General features: G+C 40.4%; 1 protein-coding gene across 1 annotated transcript in view; it reads left to right on the top strand.

Moving 5' to 3' along the window:
* LOC135074791 (dynein axonemal heavy chain 3) overlaps nucleotides 1–22,796 on the top strand; it is a 111,827-nt gene that overhangs the window by 80,855 nt on the left and 8,176 nt on the right. The window contains exons 57-68 of the mRNA XM_063969171.1: nucleotides 432–599; nucleotides 5,538–5,773; nucleotides 6,916–7,099; nucleotides 7,246–7,401; nucleotides 7,824–7,960; nucleotides 8,780–8,917; nucleotides 9,949–10,186; nucleotides 11,200–11,407; nucleotides 15,111–15,274; nucleotides 15,355–15,441; nucleotides 17,412–17,569; nucleotides 20,540–20,699. Coding sequence (XP_063825241.1) covers nucleotides 432–599; nucleotides 5,538–5,773; nucleotides 6,916–7,099; nucleotides 7,246–7,401; nucleotides 7,824–7,960; nucleotides 8,780–8,917; nucleotides 9,949–10,186; nucleotides 11,200–11,407; nucleotides 15,111–15,274; nucleotides 15,355–15,441; nucleotides 17,412–17,569; nucleotides 20,540–20,699 — 2,034 coding nt within the window. The remainder of the gene's footprint in view (nucleotides 1–431; nucleotides 600–5,537; nucleotides 5,774–6,915; nucleotides 7,100–7,245; nucleotides 7,402–7,823; nucleotides 7,961–8,779; nucleotides 8,918–9,948; nucleotides 10,187–11,199; nucleotides 11,408–15,110; nucleotides 15,275–15,354; nucleotides 15,442–17,411; nucleotides 17,570–20,539; nucleotides 20,700–22,796) is intronic.

Below are 22,796 nucleotides of genomic sequence, written 5' to 3'. Positions count from 1 at the left end.
TCCAAATATACATACACCAGGAGGGGCTCCTGTTTCTGTAGTGGAGACTGAATGCGCCTGAATTATGATGCTGATCATTTTCAACAGTCAATATCTTTATTGCATTCCATTCCATCCATAGAGATAATAGAGAGATGCCAACTAATGCACTGAGTTCGAAACTCAGTGTCGCATTAGAAATTCATACACACAAAGTAATCAAAATATGTGCTCATTATCAACTGACTGCGGTATCAATACTCAACGTTCGAATAGTTAGTACTACGTAAGCAATGTAAAATGTTTACATTATGACGTCGTTGCTGTCATCATTGCTTTCACGAGCAATGTGTTCTGTTTTTGAGCATATTGCTGCGACACCGGCCCCGCCCCCTTATCACATCTCCATTTAGTTTCTGTGATCTGTGATTCCATCCCATCTTTATTGCCAGGTGACGATGCTGAACTTCATGATCACGCCGCAAGGGCTGCAGGACCAGCTGCTCGGCATCGTGGTGGCGCAGGACCGGCCCGAGCTCGAGCTCAAGAAGAACCAGCTCATCGTCGAGGGTGCTAATAACAAGCGCACGCTCAAGGAGATCGAGGACAAGATATTGGAGGTATAAACAGGCCTGTCGATCTCCGCGAGCTTGCATCGAAAACAAAACACGCGCGACTACCCCTCCTGAGATACCTAATCAACAGGACTATCACAAGCGAGTATTGACACACGCACGTGTATTCTTCACCAATTTGCATTGTAAAGACAAGAAACTATATGTAAAAACGGTGGTTTAATTAATAGGTACTGTGCAGTATTTTTTAACTGCCTAAATAATAATAGAAACACAAAATATAATTCATGCTTATTCATGTATTTCCACCGCCATTTTTCGCAGTTTGGCACTTCACGTCACACATCGTTTTACCGAAGTCAGCCTTATGACTTCGGCGCAGTACCGATCACTGAAGTTTGTCAACAAAATGGTGCTCGACTCTTGTGACCAGCTAAATTACACCATATTGTTATAGACATAGAGCATACATTTTTTTAAATACCTTCGCGAAGAAAAACTTCTGTACGTAGTACTTATTATTATTCTGTGGTATAAATTCCATCATGTTGACCAGCAGTTTTATAGTTGATTTTAAACCTTATGTTTGAAGTTTAAGGTTCAAGAAAAAAAATTTATGGAGTCGTTTTGTGTTAGGCCCAGAACACACGGTGAAACGCAATTGCAACGAAACTGCAACTTCTAGTTACTTTTGAGTTGCATCTAAGTTTCTGCCATAGATTCCGTTGAGAGACCACACATGACGCCACCAGTTTGAAACCGGTTTGCAGTTTCGTTGCAATGAAGAATGTTCACTAATTTTGTTTTTTAGCTTTCTGTATTCTCTGTTAAAAATAAAAAATACGCGTGAAAGAATTATTTCGATACGTCAATTAGTTTCCAAGATATTGAATTTTAAAAGTGCGGGCGGCGCACAGTGGTCTGAGAATGAAGCTCCCATACCATAGAAACTTAATGTCAGAAATTAATAAATAAAAATATGTATTGTGTTTAGTATACCTCCCTTTGTTTTACTAATATAGTATGAAGAGTGTGAGTAGCTCCATGTGTGAGAAAAAAAATATTTTTATTTTTTTTGTATGGAAAAAAACACTTAAAGTGGATTTTTTTTAAACTGAATAGAACTGAAGGGCTGGTACTCACATGAACTATTGCACCATACATGGCGACCAAGATGACATACAATTCTTGTGCCGTTGGTTGCCGCTTTGCATGTAGCAAGCTTTGGAAATTTTGAATTTTCGGTAGGTGATCTTTCAAGTCTTTGATGTTATTTTATGAAGTTATTCACCGCTTTCAATACGAGAATAGTATATAAATTAATACTCATATAACTAGGAATATACTAGGGGCATTTTTAAATAATTTTTATTTTGAAAATATAAAAAAAATAAAAGTTTAATCATTGAATGAAGCAACCAACCAGTTGGTAACTGACATTGTTATTAGTTACTAACCTGCTAATGACGTTTTAATGAAAATAATAGAAATCAATATTGATTAAATAAACAACTTAAAAAATCGAACTGCGTAATAGGCTAATAGAATTACATTTGAAATCGGAAATAATTCCTACAAAAGATTTTATTGTTTTAATGGCTTCATTTGTTACCCATTAAGACTATCCTAAGTTTTCGACTTCGACGGAGTTGTGCTTAAGTGGTGGGGCCCCCCGAAAGGGGCGTTTTTTCGGTTTTACGGTTATATCGCGTAAAGGACTTACCCTTTCGAAAACTGGTCTTCATGACAGTTGAAGGGCATTTAATCCTGCATTGAATGAGACCAAATTCATATGTTTTGGACAAACCGTTCTCGTGCTTATCTTCGAAAAAGTACAAAATGTACGTATATACAGGGTGGAAACGATAAGTGATCTCACTCGATTATTTCTAAACTTCACAAGATATCCAAAACCTGGTTACTGATCCTGAAAGTGCTTTACGAGCTCTATCCAACGGTACCAATAATAGGCTACAAAATAAACTGGATCTATCCGAAAATTCAATGTTTCCGGCTTCCATACATTTAGTAAAACCACATAATATTAAAAACTATACAAGATATCCAAAAACTGGTTACTGATCCTGAAAGTGCTTCACGAGCTCTATCCAACGGTACTAATAATAGGTTACAAAATAAACTGGATCTATCCGAAAATTCAATGTTTCCAGCTTCCATACATTTAGTACTGCCACAGTCATGGCACTCATGTCTTGATAGTATTATAGCAAGTATAGCCTAAAATCAATATTTTCCACGAATAATTTTAAATAAGAATGCAATTTGGAGTTCAATTTAAGTGTTTATAATTGAATTAAAAAAATTAACACTTCTAAAATTGTGTGGTTGGCATACATTTAGTATGGAGCCTGAAAACATTGAATTTTCGGATAGATCCAGTTAATTCTGTAACCTACAATAGATACCGTTTGAAAAGAGCTCGTGAAGCACTTTCAGGATCAATAATCAGTTTTTCGATATCTTGTATAGTTTAGAAATAATCGAGTGAGATCACTTATCGTTTCCACCCTGTATAATTAATGACCCTCTCTACTTCCAATGGCTCGTCACTCGCAGGCTCTCCGACTCAACCAGTTTAACCCTGTCAAGGCTTAAGAGCTGCATGCACCTATCCTTGTTCGTCCCAGCCGTTCTTTAACTGCGGTTACTGCACCTCTTCCTTGCACTCTCCTGAACGACTCTGTGTTACCAGGCATTGATTAGGCAACGTATCGAATGGCTGAGACGAACAAGGATAGGCGCATCCAGCTCGTAAGCCTTGACAGGGTTAAACTGGTTGAGGCGGTCCTTTTCAAAACTTGGACGTGGAGAGGATCATAAATATACGTACATTTTGTACTTTGTCGAAGATAAGCACGAGAACGGTTTGTCCAAAACATATGAATTTGGTCTTATTCAATGCAGGATTAAATGCCCTTCAACCGTCATGAAGACCAGTTTTCGATAGGGTAAGTCCTTTACGCGATATAACCGTAAAACCGAAAAAACGCCCCTTTCGGGGGCCCCCACCACTTAAGCACAACTCCGTCGAAGTCGAAAACTTAGGATAGTCTTAATGGGTAACAAATGAAACCATTAAAACAATAAAATCTTTTGTAGGAATTATTTCCGATTTCAAATGTAATTCTATTGGCCTATTAGGCAGTTCGATTTTTTAAGTTGTTTATTTAATCAATATTAATTTCTATTAATTTCATTAAAACGTCATTACCAGGTTAGTAACTAATAACAATGTCAGTTACCAACTGGTTGGTTACTTCATTCAATGATTAAACTTTTTTTTTTATATTTTCAAAATAAAAATTATTTAAAAATACCCCTAGTATATTCCTAGTTATATGAGTATTAATTTACATACTATTCTCGTATTGAAAGCGGTAAATAACTTCATAAAATAACATCAAAGGCTTGAAAGATCACCTACCGAAAATTCAAAATTTCCAAAGCTTGCTACATGCAAAGCGGCAACCAACGGCACAAGAATTGTGTGTCATCTTGATCGCCGTGTATGGTGCAATAGCTCATGTGAGTACCAGCCCTTCAGTTCTATTCAGTTTAAAAAAAATCCACTTTGAGTGTTTTTTTCCATACAAAAAAAATAAAATTATTTTTTTTCTCACACATGGAGCTACTCATACTCTTCATACTATATTAGTAAAACAAAGGGAGGTATACTAAACACAATACATATTTTTATTTATTGATTTCTGACATTAAGTTTCTATGGTATGGGAGCTTCATTTTCAGACCACTGTGCGGCGGCCGGCCCGCCATTGTATGCGCGTGACGTCATATTACAACGACTGGCTCATATTTGTATGGGTGGAATCTTGCAAACTGAATTAAGACCCACTTCCAGGCAACCGATTAAGCTGAAATTTCGCAAACACATGTGATTTGGATGACCATGCAATATTATGATGACATGGAGCTGATCTGATGATGGAGCTGGAAGGTGGCCATAGGAACTCTATAATAAAACGACTTAAATGCATCGAGTTTGGGCTCGTTCGTTTTGTATTGATGAGTATTTTAATTCTATATAGTAATCGGGGTCTAATGATGGAGCTGGAAGGTAATTCGCAATAAAACGACACAATCGCATCAAGTTTGGGTTTGGTTCAATTTTAATTTCTGTGATGGGTCTGGGTGTTAATATGTATAATAAGTTTGTATTTACAAAAAAAAAATTATTTAAGTATGTTTATATCCGTTTTCTAGTGAGCGGACGCTGTGAATGTACGTCACACGGGGTCACGTGACCGTCGGCGGGACTCAATATTTAAGCGAACTTTGAATGCCTATAAAATCATAACTACTGGGTATTTTTGAATGAAATAAAAACTAATGTATTTGTAAATGTAAAAGCTTAACTGTAACATAGGTTTCAAGTGATTTTGCATACCTAGTAACATTCTCAATTGCGTTTCACCGTGTGTTCTGGGCCTTAGGTTCACATTAACGTGCTAGTATTTTTCACATCCGAAACCATAAGAAATGAGGGAAAAAATGTTGTTAGTCGTCAGTCATTATTATAAGATCGTTTAATCCACGAAGACGCGCCCCACCACTTTTTGGTCAATCCGAGCGTCATTATTGTAGTGTGCGTGTGCACTCATGGATAATTATCACGCACACTACAATAATGACGCTCGGATTGCTCGGATCAAACTCTCCGAACCCCGCGCTTCCCTCAACCAAAAAGTGGTGAAACGATCTATACTCAACCTTTACTAATTTCAGTAGTGACCATATTGTAGACTCTGACTACACAGTTGCTGTGGTGGAGATTAGTCTCATAGAAGAGGGGGGTTTTAGATTACATCATTTATTAATATTGAATACCGTTTCTTCAAATAGTAGAAATCTGTCGAAAACCTATGGCAGTTAGCATCAAACTCTTATCAGAACTCTTTTATCACCAATCCTTACTTTCCTTTGAAACAAATATTCTTCATCCAGGTGCTATCATCAGCCGGCAACATCCTAGAGGACGAATCTGCCAACCAGATCCTATCCTCATCTAAAGTCCTCTCGATCGAGATCGAAGCGAAGCAGGCGTCTGCAGCGGTGACTGAGAGAGAGATCGACGAGGCGCGGCTCCTTTATGTGCCTGTCTCCAAGCACAGCTCCGTGTTGTTTTTCTGTATATCAGACCTGGCTGCCATCGATCCTATGTACCAGTACTCGCTCAACTGGTGAGAAATAAACGTCATATACATTTAGAGCTTACGCTAAAACTTCGCGGGTGCACGAAGCGGGTGCCCACCTATTTATGTACGCTCGCGGCGTCCACCCGCTCCCCGCCGCGCGTGTGCAATACCACGGTAATAATATCATACAGTATTGTAACTTCACATAAACCGACGAAACGCGAGCTTTCCTTCGAATTTCAAATCTCGGGACGAGGTTGAGATGAAAAAGTTAGGGGTTTCGCGAATGTGCCGAACGGACGTCGATGGCCTAGTGTTGAAAATGACTAAGGACTGACCCGCCTGAAATTAAAGTAACAGGTCATTAAGTACCTACTCATTATGATTAGTAGATTCAAAATTATTTTAGTATATTTTTTTAAATTAAATCTACTAATCACAAAACAACACGCATTTTTATCCTATTCCATTCACAAAGTATTTTGTTTGTCTAAATAAAAAAAAATTACAATCACAAAACTAGACAGAAATTCTAAGTAGGCAGATGTAATTAGAATGGGTACTGTAGGTGAGCAGCCCTATCGCATGTTGTCATACAGTGACGTACCGCGGGGCTGTTGACATTTATTTCAAAAATATGGCCGAGTTGGAATACTGTATAGATAGTATTACCGTGGCAATACTATTTTTCCATTCAGACACGCGTGCGGGCGCTCACGTGAGTTAGCGGTGGCCCTAACACACATAACAGTATCATAAAAAGGAGAAACTCAAGAGGACATCGATTCCCCCAACCAGATTCTGTCTTAATTGAAATACAACCAGTATTTGTCCATAAAGTCGAGGAATCTTTGCATTGAAAAATCATTTTTAAGTTGATGAATGATAACCATAATAGTTTTTGCAATTCACGAAGGCGAGTGAGCTTTACATGTGTGGTGGCTCACAACTGTTAGTTTTTCAAACATTTTGACAGACATTACATGACATTACACTATCGTTATGTGCATGTACACGTACACACACAAGTAAAGCTCACTCGCCTTCGTGAGTTGCAAGAACTATACAAAAATAGATGTAATGGAAGCCGCTGCCAACCGGTCAATCTGGGGGAGGCCTATGTTCAGTAGGGGAAGTCCTATGGCTGAAATGAAACAAGTTGTAAATCAAGTTATATTCGTTCGCAGGTTCATAAACCTGTACAACCAGGCCATCATCAACTCGCCGAAGAGCGATGATCTAGACGAGAGACTTTCGGGGCTCAACGCGTTCTTCACTCGCAGCATCTACGAGAATGTCTGCCGCAGCCTGTTCGAGAAGGACAAGCTGATATTCTCGCTCGTTCTGACGCTGGGAATACTGAGAGCTAAGGTTTGTGTTTAGAGCGACGACTGGACGAGAGACTGGCGGGGCTCACGCGTTCTTCACTCGCCGCATCTACGAGAACGTCTGCCGCAGCCTGTTCGAGAAGGACAAGCTGATATTCTCGCTCGTTCTGACGCTGGGAATACTGAGAGCTAAGGTTTGTGTTTAGAGCGACGACTGGACGAGAGACTGGCGGGGCTCACGCGTTCTTCACTCGCCGCATCTACGAGAACGTCTGCCGCAGCCTGTTCGAGAAGGACAAGCTGATATTCTCGCTCGTTCTGACGCTGGGCATACTCCGGGCCAAGGTTTGACAGGATTATCAATTGTCTAACCTTTAGATGCAACATGGGCAGACTTCCCTCTCAGAGAACTTATGATTAGTGATACGGAAAGCACCTAGATGCTGACAGGACAGTCATGTCCTTGTGAAAATACTTAGGCCTCCCCTAAGGAGTGGACCCTTTTTCAAGCAGTGGACGTCCTTTGGCTGAATCGTTGATGATGAAACTTAAGACGTTCACTTTTTCTCTAATGTGTGGGTTACTACCTACTACAACACTTGGGCTCCGAACCCTGATTTATTTGACTTTATGAAGCTGCTGTTTAGGTGTTGTATATCTTCTAGGCAGCCTCTGGATGCACCTTTAAGTTATCATATTAATATGATCTTATCTGGATTGTAGCAAAACGCAAGCTTACTCATTTAACCCCCATCTTCCATTACCAGGGCGCGATAGACGATGAGATGGTGGGCTTCCTTCTGACGGGCGGCGTGGCTCTGGAGAACCCTTACGAGAACCCCGCACCCACCTGGCTGACTGAGAAGGCATGGTCCGAGATCGTGCGCTCCAGTAACCTTGCCGGGTAAATAAATAAATAAAATCCCACCCTTAGTCAGGTTACGTCAGGATACAGTCACGCGTCCGCCCGCGGCGGATGGTACGGGCGCAGGTCACAAGCTAGGTGTTGCTTTGTCTAGTGCAGTGGTTCTTAACCTTTAGTCACGAGGGACCGTTTTACCAAATTTTTGTCTTGTCAGGGACCACTTTTTTTTTTCAAAATCCTATGAAAGGGGAGGTCGATTTGTCGCCCACTGTGCGCCGTTTGCATTGTGTTGACTCGACTCATCACATCACGTCATTTGTTTATTACGATGTCTTCGTGGACCACTTGGAATGCCTCCAGGGACCACCAGCGGTCCGCGGACCACCGGTTAAGAATCACTGGTCTAGTGAAAACTCCCGCGAGTAACACCCGTGCTGATTTACAATCCAAACAGGTTATCCACGTGCTTACGAGGCGCGTGTACCACCCGCGTGGACGATCTACGTGATTCTGAAACCTCCCTTACAGTGTGGATTCTAGAGACTATATTTTTTACCTACAACTGGCAATCTTTTAGTCTGCATCTCATTTGATGGAAAGAGATGATCAGGCTGGAAGTGGAAGATAGCTTCACCCGGAACCCGTAATCACAGAGAAACTGGCTATCTTACTTTCAACCGCCTCAAACTGCCTGTTACGGCAGCAGGGTTAGATGGTAACTAGCCAGGCAGACTCAGAACAAGCAATACCATCAACTAAAAAGAACACGTAATTTTGTCCCCACTGAGAATTGAACCCGGAACCTCTGTAATCCAACTACATATTAGGGAAACTGAATTAGAACACATGTTTTGGCAGCCTTCGCGGCTTCAAGGAGAATTTCGAGCGCAACGTAAAGGGCTGGAAGGACTTCTACGACTTGTCTGCGCCGCATGAGAACACGCTGCCACCGCCATACGAAAACATCAAGGGTATTCCCAAACTCATCATACTGAGGTCAGTCTTTGATATCTTGCTTTAACTAGAAGAATTTAAGATAAGCTTCCATTACTACACAATGTTTATTGTTCCATAATGTTTAATGGCGTACCTATTTGCCACAATAATCTTAGCCATATAACATGCACACAGCTTTGCTTCGGTTCAATTTATGCACAACCATAAAATCTAATGCTTAATTCATTTCATTTTGCGGATGTTATATTTACAGTGCGAATGAAGTCAGGAAACATATACGCTTATTTAGAGGAGCATAGTGCAATGAATAACCTTAATAGCTACTTTATTTGTACTCGCAAGTTAGCGCCACTACCGAGTAATGTTCTGTCACTCGCCACTGGCGTCAATTTACTGAGTTCCTCCTGGTCTTGCTGCTTCAGCGCAGTGCACATCAGAATTTAGCATCACTGTCACTATTGTCAGTATTGTCAGGCCAGTTCATCTCCGCGAGTTTACATCGAAAACAAAACACGCACGATGGCCCACCTACAGGATACTATTCGACAAGGCCTCACATACGAGCGAACATTGACTTACGCACGCGTATTCTTGTGTATGATGGAAGAAAATAAAGAAAATGGTGTACTAAAAACTGTGCAGTATTTAACTGCCTAAATAATAATAAAAACACAAAATGTACTTTTTTAAGTTGCCTAAAGACACTGAGAGGTAAATGAGTAGTTAATATTATTCATGATAATTCATGCTAAATCATGTATTTCCTCCGCCATTTTCCGCAGTTTGGCACCTCACGTCACATCATTTTACCGAAGTCAGCCCTATAGCTTCGGCGCAGTGCCGATCACTGACGTTTGTCAACAAAATGGTGCTTGACTCTTGAGACAGGCTAAATTACACCATATTGTTAATGACATTGAGCATACATTTTTTTAAATACCTTCGCGAAGTAAAACTTCTGTACGTAGTACTTATTATTATTCTGTGGTATTGTCACTAGCGAGTGAGGGAACCTTACTCGCTAGATAGCGCTATACCCTAGCCCTCGTTGATTTTAAACGTTTTATCAGATGTATCCGCCCGGACAAGCTGATTCCGCTCGTACAACAATACGTGGTCGAGGAAATGGGTCGGGTGTACATCGAACCGCCGCCATTCGACCTGGAGAAGTCGTATAATGACAGCAACTGCTGCTCGCCGCTCATCTTCATTCTGTCGGCTGGCTCCGACCCCATGTCGGGGCTCGTCAAGTTCTCCATGGAGAAGAAGGTCGTCAGCTTCGAGACCATCTCGCTGGGACAGGGGCAGGTGTGAACTACTGCTGATTTCTTAAATCATAAAGCAAAAGATTTTGAGCTGGAGGAGTATTAAAAAGATCGCTGCTCGCCATTGATCCTTTTCCTGTTAGCTGACCCCAATAACATGATAAGAAGTTCTCCGTGGTCCCTAGCTTACGGATCATATCTTTGCGATGAGAATGGTTAAGCTAAGGGATAATCATTTATCATTGGGGCGAGACTAGATTAGATTTTTTTTTAATCGTTGCACGGCTTTTTCGCTCTCTTATAAGCTCGATAGGTCCTCCTCTTCGTCGTATTTGATTGATGCCACAAACTTAAGAGAATAAAACATTTAGAGCTAAAGAGATAACTACAGGGTGTTAGGTAAATGGGTATATGAGCCGACACTAGCCCATGTTAACAAGGGCATATAAATGGTATGGTGAAGTCAGAAATTTGATATCATATTTTTTTTTTTTTAATTTTCATATAAAATAAATTTTATAAAATGCGATTTGCATGAAAATTAAAATAATTAAAATGAAGATATCAATTTTCTGACTTCACCATACCATTTATATGCCTATGTTAACATGGGCTTCTGTCGGCTCATATATCCATTTACCTAACACCCTGTATACAGACTTATCAAGATAGTCTCTTATGAAGAGAGAGATCATAAGCAGTTTGGCCAAAAAAAAACTAAAACCCAACTACGACAAAAAACGACGCTGAAAAGTATAAAACAAGATTTTCAGAATACTGAACTGAACAAAGTTGCTAATGTAGTTGCATAGTAATTTTCATGTTTGGAAAGGCGTAGTCACACGTTGTCAAAGTGCTACGGTATATGTAACGTGTGACTACGCCTTTCCAAACATGAAAATTACTATGCAAGTACACATGAACATACATACATACATACATACATAGCCTGTCAAAATCATAACCCTCCTTTTGCTTTGCCGTAGTCGGGTAAAAATATGCTTCTTTTCCTAATGCTCAAAATCTTCATGTAAAATATCTCTTGTACTACCCCAGGGTCCCATAGCAGCGAACATGATAAACCAAGCCATCCAGACGGGCGGCTGGGTGGTGCTGCAGAACTGCCACGTCATGGATTCTTGGATGGGCGAGTTGGAGCGCATCTGCGCCGAGGTCATCGTCCCCCAGGCCACGCACCACAGCTTCCGATGCTGGCTGACGTCGTACCCTAGTCGGGCGTTCCCTGTCACTGTGCTCCAGAACGGTCAGTACCATAGAGATATAGAGAGATGCCAACTAATGCACTGAGTTCGAAACTCAGTGTCGCATTAGAAATTCACACACTCAAAGAAATCAATATGTGCTCATTATCCCCTGCGGTATCAGTACTTAACGTTCGAATAATCTTTAGTACTACGCATGCAATGTAAACTGTGCTGTCATCATTGCTGTCACGAGCAATGTGTTCTGTTTTTGGGCATATTGCTGCGACACCGGCCCCGCCCCCTTGTCACATCTCCCTTTAGTTTCTGTGATCTGTGGTCAGTACCTATGAACCAATGTCAGTGTTTCAGCCCAAGCCAGATCATTTTGCTACAGCAACACGTCTACACCTGCTATTACATACTATCAACAATTGACGAGACGTCCTCGCCCTTATTCTTGTTTCGTTTGTTTTGCGATAGATATGACGTAGTTCATAATACAAGCACCACAGCTTCCGGTGCTGGCTGACGTCATACCCTAGTCGGGCGTTCCCTGTCACTGTGCTGCAGAACGGTCAGTACCTATGAACCAGTGTGTGTTTCAGCCCAAGCCAGATCATTTTACAACACGTCTAAAGCCTGGTCCGTGAGCGAGTAGAATTTTGTCCAATGACCCCAAGCTACCCATCCTTATCGCTCACGCGTAAATATGTTGCTGTCGCACTCGCACACTCACTGCGGGCGCCCGTCGCACAGTCGCAACAGCAATATAATTACGCGCGAGCGATAAGGATGGGTAGCTTGGGGTCATTGGACAAAATTCTACGTGCTCACGGACCAGGCTTTACATTTGCTATTACATACTATCTACGATTGCCGAGACGTGCCTCCTTTCTATATTTAGTTTGTTTTGCGATAGACATGTCGTAGTTCTAATACACGCACCACGGCTTTCGTTACTGGCTGACGTCGTACCCTAGTCGGGCGTTCCCTGTTACTGTGCTGCAGAACGGTCAGTACCATAGAGATACAGAGAGATGCCAACTAATGCGCTGAGTTCGAAACTCAGTGTCGCATTAGAAATTCACACACACAAAGAAATCAAAATGTATGCTCATTATCTACTGCGGTATCAGTACTCAACGTTCGAATAATCTTTATAGTCCAGTCAATAAAGCATTATAGATGGAAAACCGTGGAACACAATTTCTGACTTCGGGACTTTATTTAGACTAGTTAGGAGGTGAACATAGCAAAAGTCCCCGCCCTTAGCCCTTGAGCCGGCGGGGAGAGGGGGGTTTAAAGGTACTACTTTTCGGTTTTTCGCTTAATCCTCGGAAACTATGCGTCCTAGTGACATAACTACTATGAACCAAAAAAAGCATATCTGGGGGCACGGCAGTGCCCCCGACAAGTCGAGCGCGAAGCAAACACTGCCGTACCATCCTTTACTGGAACCATTTCGCCGCATTTTTAGGCCTCTATTTGAAAACCTCTGGATAAGACCAGAACGCTGAAATTTTCGTTATCTAGTAAGCTATAATCACATACTTAAAATCCGAAATTTCAAGTCCGTAGGTCATTTAGTTTCAAAGTTAAGCGAAAGCAAAATTTCGCATTTATGACACTCACTCACTCACTGATGATCATCAAAATAGAATTAGTACTTCCCATATACTCAGAGAGCTGAAATTTGGTACAGAGTTAGGGTTTAATGACTACATAAAGGGAAAACTATAAAAACTAGGAAAATCGAAGATCTGGAGTAACACCACATTCATAATCAATACTACTAGCGCCACACACCGGCACCGTGGTGTTCGCCTATACCGCTCACCGCTAGATGGCGCTAGCACTTTGAGCGTCATTTTTCTGCACCGCGGTGTCCAGATTTTTTTCCTTTCTAGATCGCCCCGACGATTAAGTTGAATGTTGTGTAAATATTTGAATTTCGTTGATTTCGTTTATTATATGGTGAGGTTGGCTAAGGTTAAGTTATTAAAACAACTTCTGCTTTGTTGTCCATTTTAAAAGTCGTTTAGTTTATTTGTGTTTAATATCATAAAAAAATGTCGATAATTTTAAAAGAAAAGACGACGACGTTAAATAATTATGCCACTTACTACAAAAAGAAGTGAAATCCCACCAAAAACATTCTGTAAAAAACTAGCCAAGTCTCGATGGAGCTGCTTGTTTATCTCTAAAAAGTAATGAAATCTAGACAAATTCGTGCCAAGTCTATGGTTCCTTACTGCAATTTCTTTATTATTATAGTTAATGTTTTGTGACTTGGCCGTTGAACAATCTTTATAAGATAATAATCATACATAAAGTATTATTGAAATACGCAGCTTTATCAAGCCTACTTGACTGGTTATTGAATCAACGTTTTCAATGTGGCAATTTTCCATCGTCAATGGGTTGCGGTTCTGGCGACAGATTGGTGCAATGGTGTCATGGAGCACCTGGTTTTGTACCCTTCAACGGCCAAGTCACACAACACTAACTAGAATAATAAAGAAATTGCAGTAAGGAACCATAGACTTGGCACGACTTTGTCTAGATTTCATTACTTTTTAGAGATAAACAAGCAGCTCCATCGAGACTTGGCTAGTTTTTTACAGAATGTTTTTGGTGGGATTCAATTTGCTACAGGTGAGATAGTCAAGTTTTTCTATATCTTTTATAGTTTTCACGGCATCTGCTCTAGAAGGTCTGTAATATTGGAAATTTATTTTTTGTCTTACATGTTCCCATCAGGAGCAAATCGACTAAATCAACATTAAGCAAACATTTTACACATGCGGAAGCATGTTAAGCCTAGATCCAGGGAGGGGACTGCACCGTGCGTATATTAAGGGGGTTTAAGGGCGGGGACTTTTGCTATGTTCACCTCCTAACTAGTCTAAATAAAGTCCCGAGGTCAGAAATTGTGTTCCACGGATTTCTCTCTACACCGTCGTTAAGGCATTCATTGACTGGACTATTAGTACTACGCATGCAATGTAAACTGTTTACATTATGACGTCGCTGCTGTCATCATTGCTTTTACGAGAAATGTGTTCTGTTTTTGGGCATATTGCTGCGATACCGGCCCCGCCCCCTTGTCACATCTCCCTTTAGTTTCTGTGATCTGTGGTCAGTACCTATGAACCAGTGTCAGTGTTTCAGCCCAAGCCATTTTGCTACAGCAACACGTCTACACTTGCTATTACATACTATCAACAATTGAAGAGACGTCCTCGCCCTTATTCTTGTTTCGTTTGTTTTGCGATAGATATGACGTACTTCATAAAATACACGCACCACAGCTTCCGGTGCTGGCTGACGTCATACCCTAGTCGGGCGTTCCCTGTCACTGTGCTGCAGAACAGTATGAGTCAGAATGATCTGATGTTGTCAACTATTCTAGACATTAATACGTCATTAACGCAGACAAAATTAGAAAACTAGAATTTAGGTACATTTTGGACCTATATTCGGCCGAACGTTCGTATTAAATTGAACCTACATTTGGTGCATTTCTAGAATAAATCAGCATTCGTTAAGGGTGGGGATGATGCTCACCAAGTTTAACACTGTGACATCTTATTTTGTTGCAATAAGTGTCATAACAATAATGTGCTGCTGTCGATTTGACTCTCGACCTAGGGACAAGTAGGGACCTTCACTGGCAGGGTTATTTTGTATTGGCGTTTTGGAACGAAACGGGAGTAGTGCCGGTCTACCCAGTTAGTGTTTTAAAATGTTCCTATTCCTCAGGTGTAAAAATGACGAACGAAGCGCCGAAAGGCCTCAAGAACAACATCTACCGCTCGTACATATCCGACCCAATCTGCGACCCGGAGTTCTATATCTCGTGCCCGCGGACGGAGGAATGGCGGCGGCTGCTGTTCGCGCTGTGCTTCTTTCACGGCATCGTACAAGTTCGTATAGTACAAGCTTTGCTTAGTTTGGGACTAGAAGCGCAGTGTAAAATGTCTAAGGATATTTATTTATCGTGCAGGAGCGCCGCGCCTTCGGCCCACTGGGATGGAATATACAGTACGAGTTCAATGAGAGTGATCTGCGCATCTGTATTATGCAGCTGCAGGTACACTAAACCTTTTCTTTTGTAAACATGCAGATTGGTATTGAAGTATACCGGTGAAAGGGAACACGTCTATTGTGTGGTTTATTTTAGACTGGTGTTACAATTCGACACCTTTCTTATATTACAGGTACTTCTTACGTCTCAGACTGTATCAGCCACAGGACGTCACTGCTGAACATAGGCCTCCCCCAATGATTTCCAAATTGGCCGTTTGATAACGTCCTACATGCAGAGCCTTCCTACAACCTTTCTGAGGTCATCTGTCCACATTGTGGTTGGATGGGGGGGTGGCCCTATCACCTCCCTCTTGTCTAACTTATGAAAAAAGACTGATTCAGGGGGAATTGAACCCACAACTTTTCGCTTGCTCGATAAAAAATAAAAAATTCATATAATTAATTTATTTTTGCAAATAGGCTTTTAAAAAGCGCTTTTACACGTCCCAATATTAACCCTACCACTGCGTCGGGACAATAAATGGGCCAGTGCACAGTGTGTTATGGGACTGTATAATCGGACATTCTCATTGATTTGATGAAACGTATAGAGCTCAGTTATACAAACATGATAGTAAAACTCCCGTTTGAAAATTCCAAGTAGTTTTCGCGGTATAAAAATTCAAAGTTACCTATTTTTTTACTTCAATATTATGAAAAAATATTCTCACTCGTTAACTAATAACATTTAATTCAGAATTGTTATAATACTTCATAGAGCTCTTAAAACTACACGTAATAAGCGTATTAAGTGCTTCGTAAACGCATTCAGTTAATTAGGAAAAATGATTTTAGTGATTTTTGTTTTTATTTTTTTTCTCAATTACTCCTTAATATATGCAAACATTTTTAATTGCAAGATATAGTCTGATATTTAATCTAATTGTATTAATAAAATCAGCTTTAAACTCCGTGATATATTTGAGAAAAAACATAAAACGTCTTAATAAAATTTTTACGCGTCTAGGGTCGACAATTTTGGAAGGAATAATTCATGTCTAAAAAGTTTCAAATCCCGCCTGTTATGTGCATAGTGTTGAAGGTTCTAAAAAGTCACATTCACATTATTTTTAACCGACTTCAAAAAAAGGAGGAGGTTCTCAAGTCGAGTCTTTTTTCTTTTTTAACACTCTTATATTAACTTAAGTTGTATGTAAGTAACTAACTAAAAAAGTATGTAAACAAATCTAGGAAGTCGAATTTAGCCTACCTTTAATAATTTTCTCATCGATTTGAAACCTATGTAAATCGAATGTCAATACAATAATTTGGTACAATCGAGCTGATGATATTTAAACATCCAAAAGAAATATTGCTATTAAAAAGTGATGGGAAATTTACAATTCTAAATGGCGCATATTTTCAATTTGATTTTCCTCAAATATATCACGGAATTTAAAGCTGATTTTTTTTATACAATTAGATTAAATATCAGACTATATCTTGCAATTAAAAATGTTTGCATATATTAAGGTATAATTGACAAAAAAAATAAAAACAAAAATCACTAAAATCATTTTTCCTAATTAACTGAATGCGTTTACGAAGCACTTAATACGCTTATTACGTGTAGTTTTAAGAGCTCTATGAAGTATTATAACAATTCTGAATTAAATGTTATTAGTTAACGAGTGAGAATATTTTTGCATAATTTTGAAGTAAAAAAATAGGTAACTTTGAATTTTTATACCGCGAAAACTACTTGGAATTTTCAAACGGGAGTTTTACTATCATGTTTGTATAACTGAGCTCTATACGGTTCATCAAATAAATGAGAATGTCCGATTATACAGTCTCATAACATACTGTGCAGTGCTGAGAAGAAGCAGCGCAAGAAACTCAGTCGCAAGATGACTGCTCTTATAAATCAAAGTGTTATAAGTTTAGCATTTTAGATGAAAAAATGCTGTACGAGAGATGTGTGTCATTTCGCTTGCAGCTGGCAACAAATGATCAATGTATCATATCCCACAGATGTTCCTGACCGAATACGCCGAGACTCCTTTCGACGCGCTCAACTACCTAGCGGGAGAATGCAACTACGGCGGCCGCGTGACCGACGACAAGGACCGGCGGCTCATCATGTCGCTGCTGTCCATCTTCTACAACGATGAGGTCACCACCGACCCCGAGTGAGTGACTGACATGAGGAACGTGGGACTTTTGTCGATATAGAATACAAAGCAATAAAAAACTAAAAAAGCCTCGCCAAACGAAACGCGTTGCCTGCGCGTGTCAAAATTGTACGGATCATGGTTCGTAAAAGTAACATATCGTAAGAGGGCGAGTGCTAGCAGTACCCATCGCTTTAAACTACTTTAAAGCATTGACGCGCGCCAGTAACCCGTTCTGTTTTTACAGCCTTTACATTAAGTAAAGCTGAGCGTAAACGGGACACCGACCGACAGCTACTAGAGGCTGCTGATAAGCTCTCTCGAATTCTTAATTTCTAACACGTAATTTAGTGGTGGTGTACTTGTAACTCAATCTCCATGACAATATGTCACCGGTAGCGGCTAATGACCACCCTTTACAGTCACTAACCACCTAGCTAGGTTTAATTTGCTCAGACCACCAAGGAATATCGCGATCACGATATCCGCCACTCACTGCAATCACTGTGGACCTAAGTAAGACCCTTTTGTCTCATACCAATGTTGTACCCTGTGTAACTTGTAAATGTTACCTGTTTTTAGACAAAAAAAATACTTTTTATTCTGTGACTGTTGTCGGTGGCGTAGCTGTCTATGGTTACATAGAAAGAAAGAAAGAAGAAAGAAAGAAAATACATTTATTTGGCACACTAGAACAACAAATTACATAATATTAATACGATAAAAAAAAAATTTAAAAATTATGCCAAATAGGCTTCCACTCAGCATAATGCTGCAGTGCGTAGCACTCAGATCATAGAAGGGAATAGATGTGAAACGGGGGCGTGGCGCGTGTCTCCGCGATATGCCCAGAAACGAACATCGGCCGCGTAGCTAGGTTAGTCGCGATTCAGTCGTACTAAGGAAATGTTCTCCGATATTTTGGATAATGCGTCGTTACGTGCAATAAAACAAGTGAAACGAAGAACTACAGGAACAATGGAGTCATTTACTACATGTAAGTATTGCAAATCCATTGGTATTTTGCTTATAAATAAAAAAAACTAAACATTTTTACGAACGAATTCAGTGCCGTAACAGTTACTGCGATATCGAAATCAGTGGTGATAAAAATTCTAACACACTTGTACATTGACGATTTAGTTAGCAACCACTTTATGTCATGCTCAACTACTGCGCAATGTATTTAATTTCTTCCGATATCCACTGTCGTGTGAAAATACACAGTACGGCCGCATGTGCCGGTCGTAACATAGTGCCGTGCTCGTGTTCTAATGCGGTTTCCTATTATCGATAAATAGAAGTAAATTATAATTTTCTATTTTGTAATTTTAAATAAAAAAATGATGTGTTACTTGCGATTATAAGATTTTACAAAAAAAAAATATTAACAGTAGAAGTAATTAGTAACTGTCAACTATGTAATTACTATAAGAGCTAGTTGAAAGCCTAATATAGGCATTATTTTTGATAAACATATGCGGTACGCAGATCGCCATAATTAAAAAGTAAATGCGTGATAGTAGTTAATAATAACGTATAATAATAAAAAGGTTTTCATACATAAGCATTTTGTGAAATCAGTTTCGAGCCTTGCCCCTAGCGATTTAAAGTATCGATATCTTGTCGACTCCATTTTATCTTTGTTCTCTCACTAGCGTTTTCTTAGTGTGCGTCACGTCACGCGGCCATTGATTGGCCAGAAGGCATGCCTTCTGGCCAATCACAGCACTTTTAAGCCGGTTGCACATGTTGTCGTAGACTCTCAGTCGCTTTGTTTTTACACAGTTGAATGTGTGTGTGGGAGCTGTGGTGGGGGAAATGTGGGGACACTGGTTCTCGTTGTAGTTACGCGCGACTTCATATCTATTCTCTTTCTATGATCTGAGGCGTAGCACCACGACGCTGGTTTTCAGTGGTCGCCTGATTGTAGTGGTGGAGAGGAGCAGGTAAACATTAAAAAAAAAAAACAAGACGCAACTGAGCAACGATGACACATACACATTTTGGCATAAGTTTAAGTAAGGCAGAAACAATAAACATGACAATGATAATAAGAAGAACAAGGCACAAGATCAGATACCAACAGTAGATACGTGCAAACAGTCCTCAAAATTGTTACGTGCAAAACTACATCAGTTTTTGACGCTCAAGAAGATAAGCCTTGAATCTGGTTTTAAAAGCATATCCTGTCAGATTCAAGGCTTATCTTCTTGAGCGTCAAAAACTGATGTAGTTTTGCACGTAACAATTTTGAGGAGACATACAGATAAACTACACTGAAATGTCCCACCGACGACATTGACAGAAGGGCGCCACCATCTTCGTTCAACTACCTGGTTTCCACCGTGGCAAAAGTCGGAACCAGCGATCCGCTATTGATGGTGCCATGGTGGTCCGGGGCCCCTCTGTCAGTGCCAAAAAAGGATATTTCAGTGTTGTTCATCTACACTCAACATCAAATAAACCGCACCTTCCGCGACGCGAACTTTAAAGATTTTCTTCTGACACAATTATAGTACCCCAACAATATTGGTGTTATTTGAAAGCCCAAAATATCCTTAAAGAAAAATACATTTCATTTCTAAATAAATGATTAACATATACCATAAATATGACTTGAAAATAGACCCCACTTTGGGCTCACCTCTTGGATCAATTAGACCAATTTTTATGGTTATAAAACCAAATAAAGATCTCACGTGTCCTCTTTAACAGATGGATAGCGATTAATCCCAACTTAACAGTTTTATAGTCATAAAAATGGCTATAGCGTAACTACCTATTTTTTGAAGAAGTGACTCTGGATCCTTGTAAAGACACATTTTTGGGGTAAAAACCTTTCCTTTAATGAAATGAAGTTTAGACCTAGGCTTTCAAATGGTATCAATGTTGGTGGGAAGTGGGGATGCATACGTTTGATAAGTGCTTGTCGCGGGAGGTGCGATTTATTTGATGCCGAGTGTATAACCGTCTCCTACCTTTCAGCTACTCGTTCTCCCCGAGCGGCGACTACCGCATGCCGCCCAGCATGGACTACAACTCGGTGCTGGAGCACATCCGTGCGCTGCCCATGCTGGCCAAGCCCGAAGTCTTCGGTCTACACGAGAACGCAGACATCACCAAGGACAACAAGGAGACCGTCGCGGTGAGAACATGTTCATTAGTGTGCTTTGGAAAGAGACGTGAGAGGGATTCTGTGGAACGGTGTAGCTCTCTAGCCCAAGTCTTCAGCCTGCATGAAAATGCGGACATCACCAGGAGACTGTCGCGGTGAGGACAATTGTTCATTGAAAGTGTACTTTGGAAAGAGATGTGAGAGAGATTCTGTAGAACGGTGTAGTTTTTCTTTCTCACTATCTCTAGCCCGAGGTCTTCGGTCTGCACGAGAACGCGGACATCACCAAGGACAACAAGGAGACCGTCGCGGTGAGAACATGTTCATTAGTGTGTTTTGGAAAGAGACGTGAGAGAGATTCTGTGGAACGGTGTAGTTTTTCTTTCTCACTCTCTCTAGCCCGAGGTCTTCAGCCTGCATGAAAATGCGGACATGACCAAGGAGACTGTCACGGTGAGGACATTATTGTTCATTGAAAGTGTGCTTTGGAAAGAGATGAGAGACCTTTTTTTTCTCACTCATTCTATCTACGAGTAGCGATGCTGTGAAATAGTCCAGTCTTTTCTTCCTCACACACTCTATTTACGAGTATAAGCCCGAGGTGTTCGGCCTGCACGAGAACGCAGACATCACCAAGGACAACAAGGAGACCGTCGCGGTAAGAACATGTTCATTAGTGTGTTTTGGAAAGAGATGTGAGGGATTCTGTGGAACGGTGTAGCTCTCTAGCCCGAGGTCTTCAGCCTGCATGAAAATGCGGACATCACCAAGGAGACTGTCGCGGTGAGGACATTATTTTTCATTGAAAGTGTGTGAGTCGAGACCTCAGCTACCTGCAGCCCGACATGAAGCGACGCGACGTGATGTGACCAGCTGCCTATGCTGGCCAAGCCCGAGGTGTTCGGCCTGCACGAGAACGCGGACATCACCAAGGACAACAAGGAGACCGTCGCGGTTGAGGACAATATTGTTTGGTCAATGAAAATGAGCAGGGAAGTGACAAAAAAAGAGTGGTGATGAACGACCTGTACAACAGTGTAGCTATATCTTTCTCTCTGTCTGAAACAGACCGTCATGATGAGGATGTTTGTTTAACGAAAGGGAAAAGTATCATGTGAGAAGAGATTGAGTGAGAGTGAAAGGATGTGGTGTTTTCTTTAGGGGGCGTCCATAAATTACGTGAGACTTTTAGGGGGGGGAGGAGGTCAACGAAAACCTCACTAAATCTCACGTGGGGGAGAGGGGGGGTCTCGGAAAATATCACGTAATTTTTCCCGCAAGAGTTAGAGTAAAATTGCCAGAAAATTGGGTTATTGAAGTAAAAAAAAATATTTTTTTTGTGATGATAATGACAATTTATTCTAAACCGTCTAATCAAATTAAACTAAAAATGCCTCCATCTGCATTTGTGAACACTAAAGATGCAGAATAAATGTCGAAATTAAGAAAATTCGAAATTAAAAAAAAAACGTCATCGGCATCGCTGTTGCGTAAAAAATTGGCCAAATGCGTGTCATGCCACGCGCAGTGTAGGGTTCCGTAGTTGTCTGTCGTTACCACAATATATTTCAGAAGCAAGCAATTACTTCATCTAAAGTCACTGTTCATATTTTCTTCTAAGGAATTTTTACTGGTTAAGAAATTGTATAATATATGAGTCAAATGACTATTACTCTTAAACTAAGTAATGTATCTTAACCGTTATAGTTTTCCTTGAAAAAAATCATCCCCACTTTACATGCAGGGGAGCTACCCTAGAATATTTTTTTTCTAAATTTTATTTTACCGTTTTGTCGGCATGATTAATATACATACATACCTTCACAAAATTACAGCTCCCCAGTGCCAATAGTTTCCAAGCGAAACCTCGGACAGACAGACAGACATATCGAAACTATAAGGGTTCCTTGTCAGGACTACGGAACCCTAAAAAATGACATTACATACGTATGAAAACATTATTGTATTCGTAGTTAAAGTAACCAATAGTCAAATTTGACAGATGTCAAATGACAAGTGGTTGCTTGTCTTACTAAACGACGGGAAGCTACGGAACCCTGCACTGCGCGTGGCACGACACTGGGTTACTGATTTTTTCATATAAATCTAATAGACTCGAAGCATAGA

The sequence above is a fragment of the Ostrinia nubilalis genome, chromosome 9 (assembly GCF_963855985.1).
Source record: "Ostrinia nubilalis chromosome 9, ilOstNubi1.1, whole genome shotgun sequence".
Taxonomy (NCBI): Eukaryota; Metazoa; Arthropoda; class Insecta; order Lepidoptera; family Crambidae; genus Ostrinia; species Ostrinia nubilalis.
The sequence above is the reverse complement of the archived record's forward strand: the minus strand, read 5'-3'. Positions and strand labels throughout refer to the sequence as shown.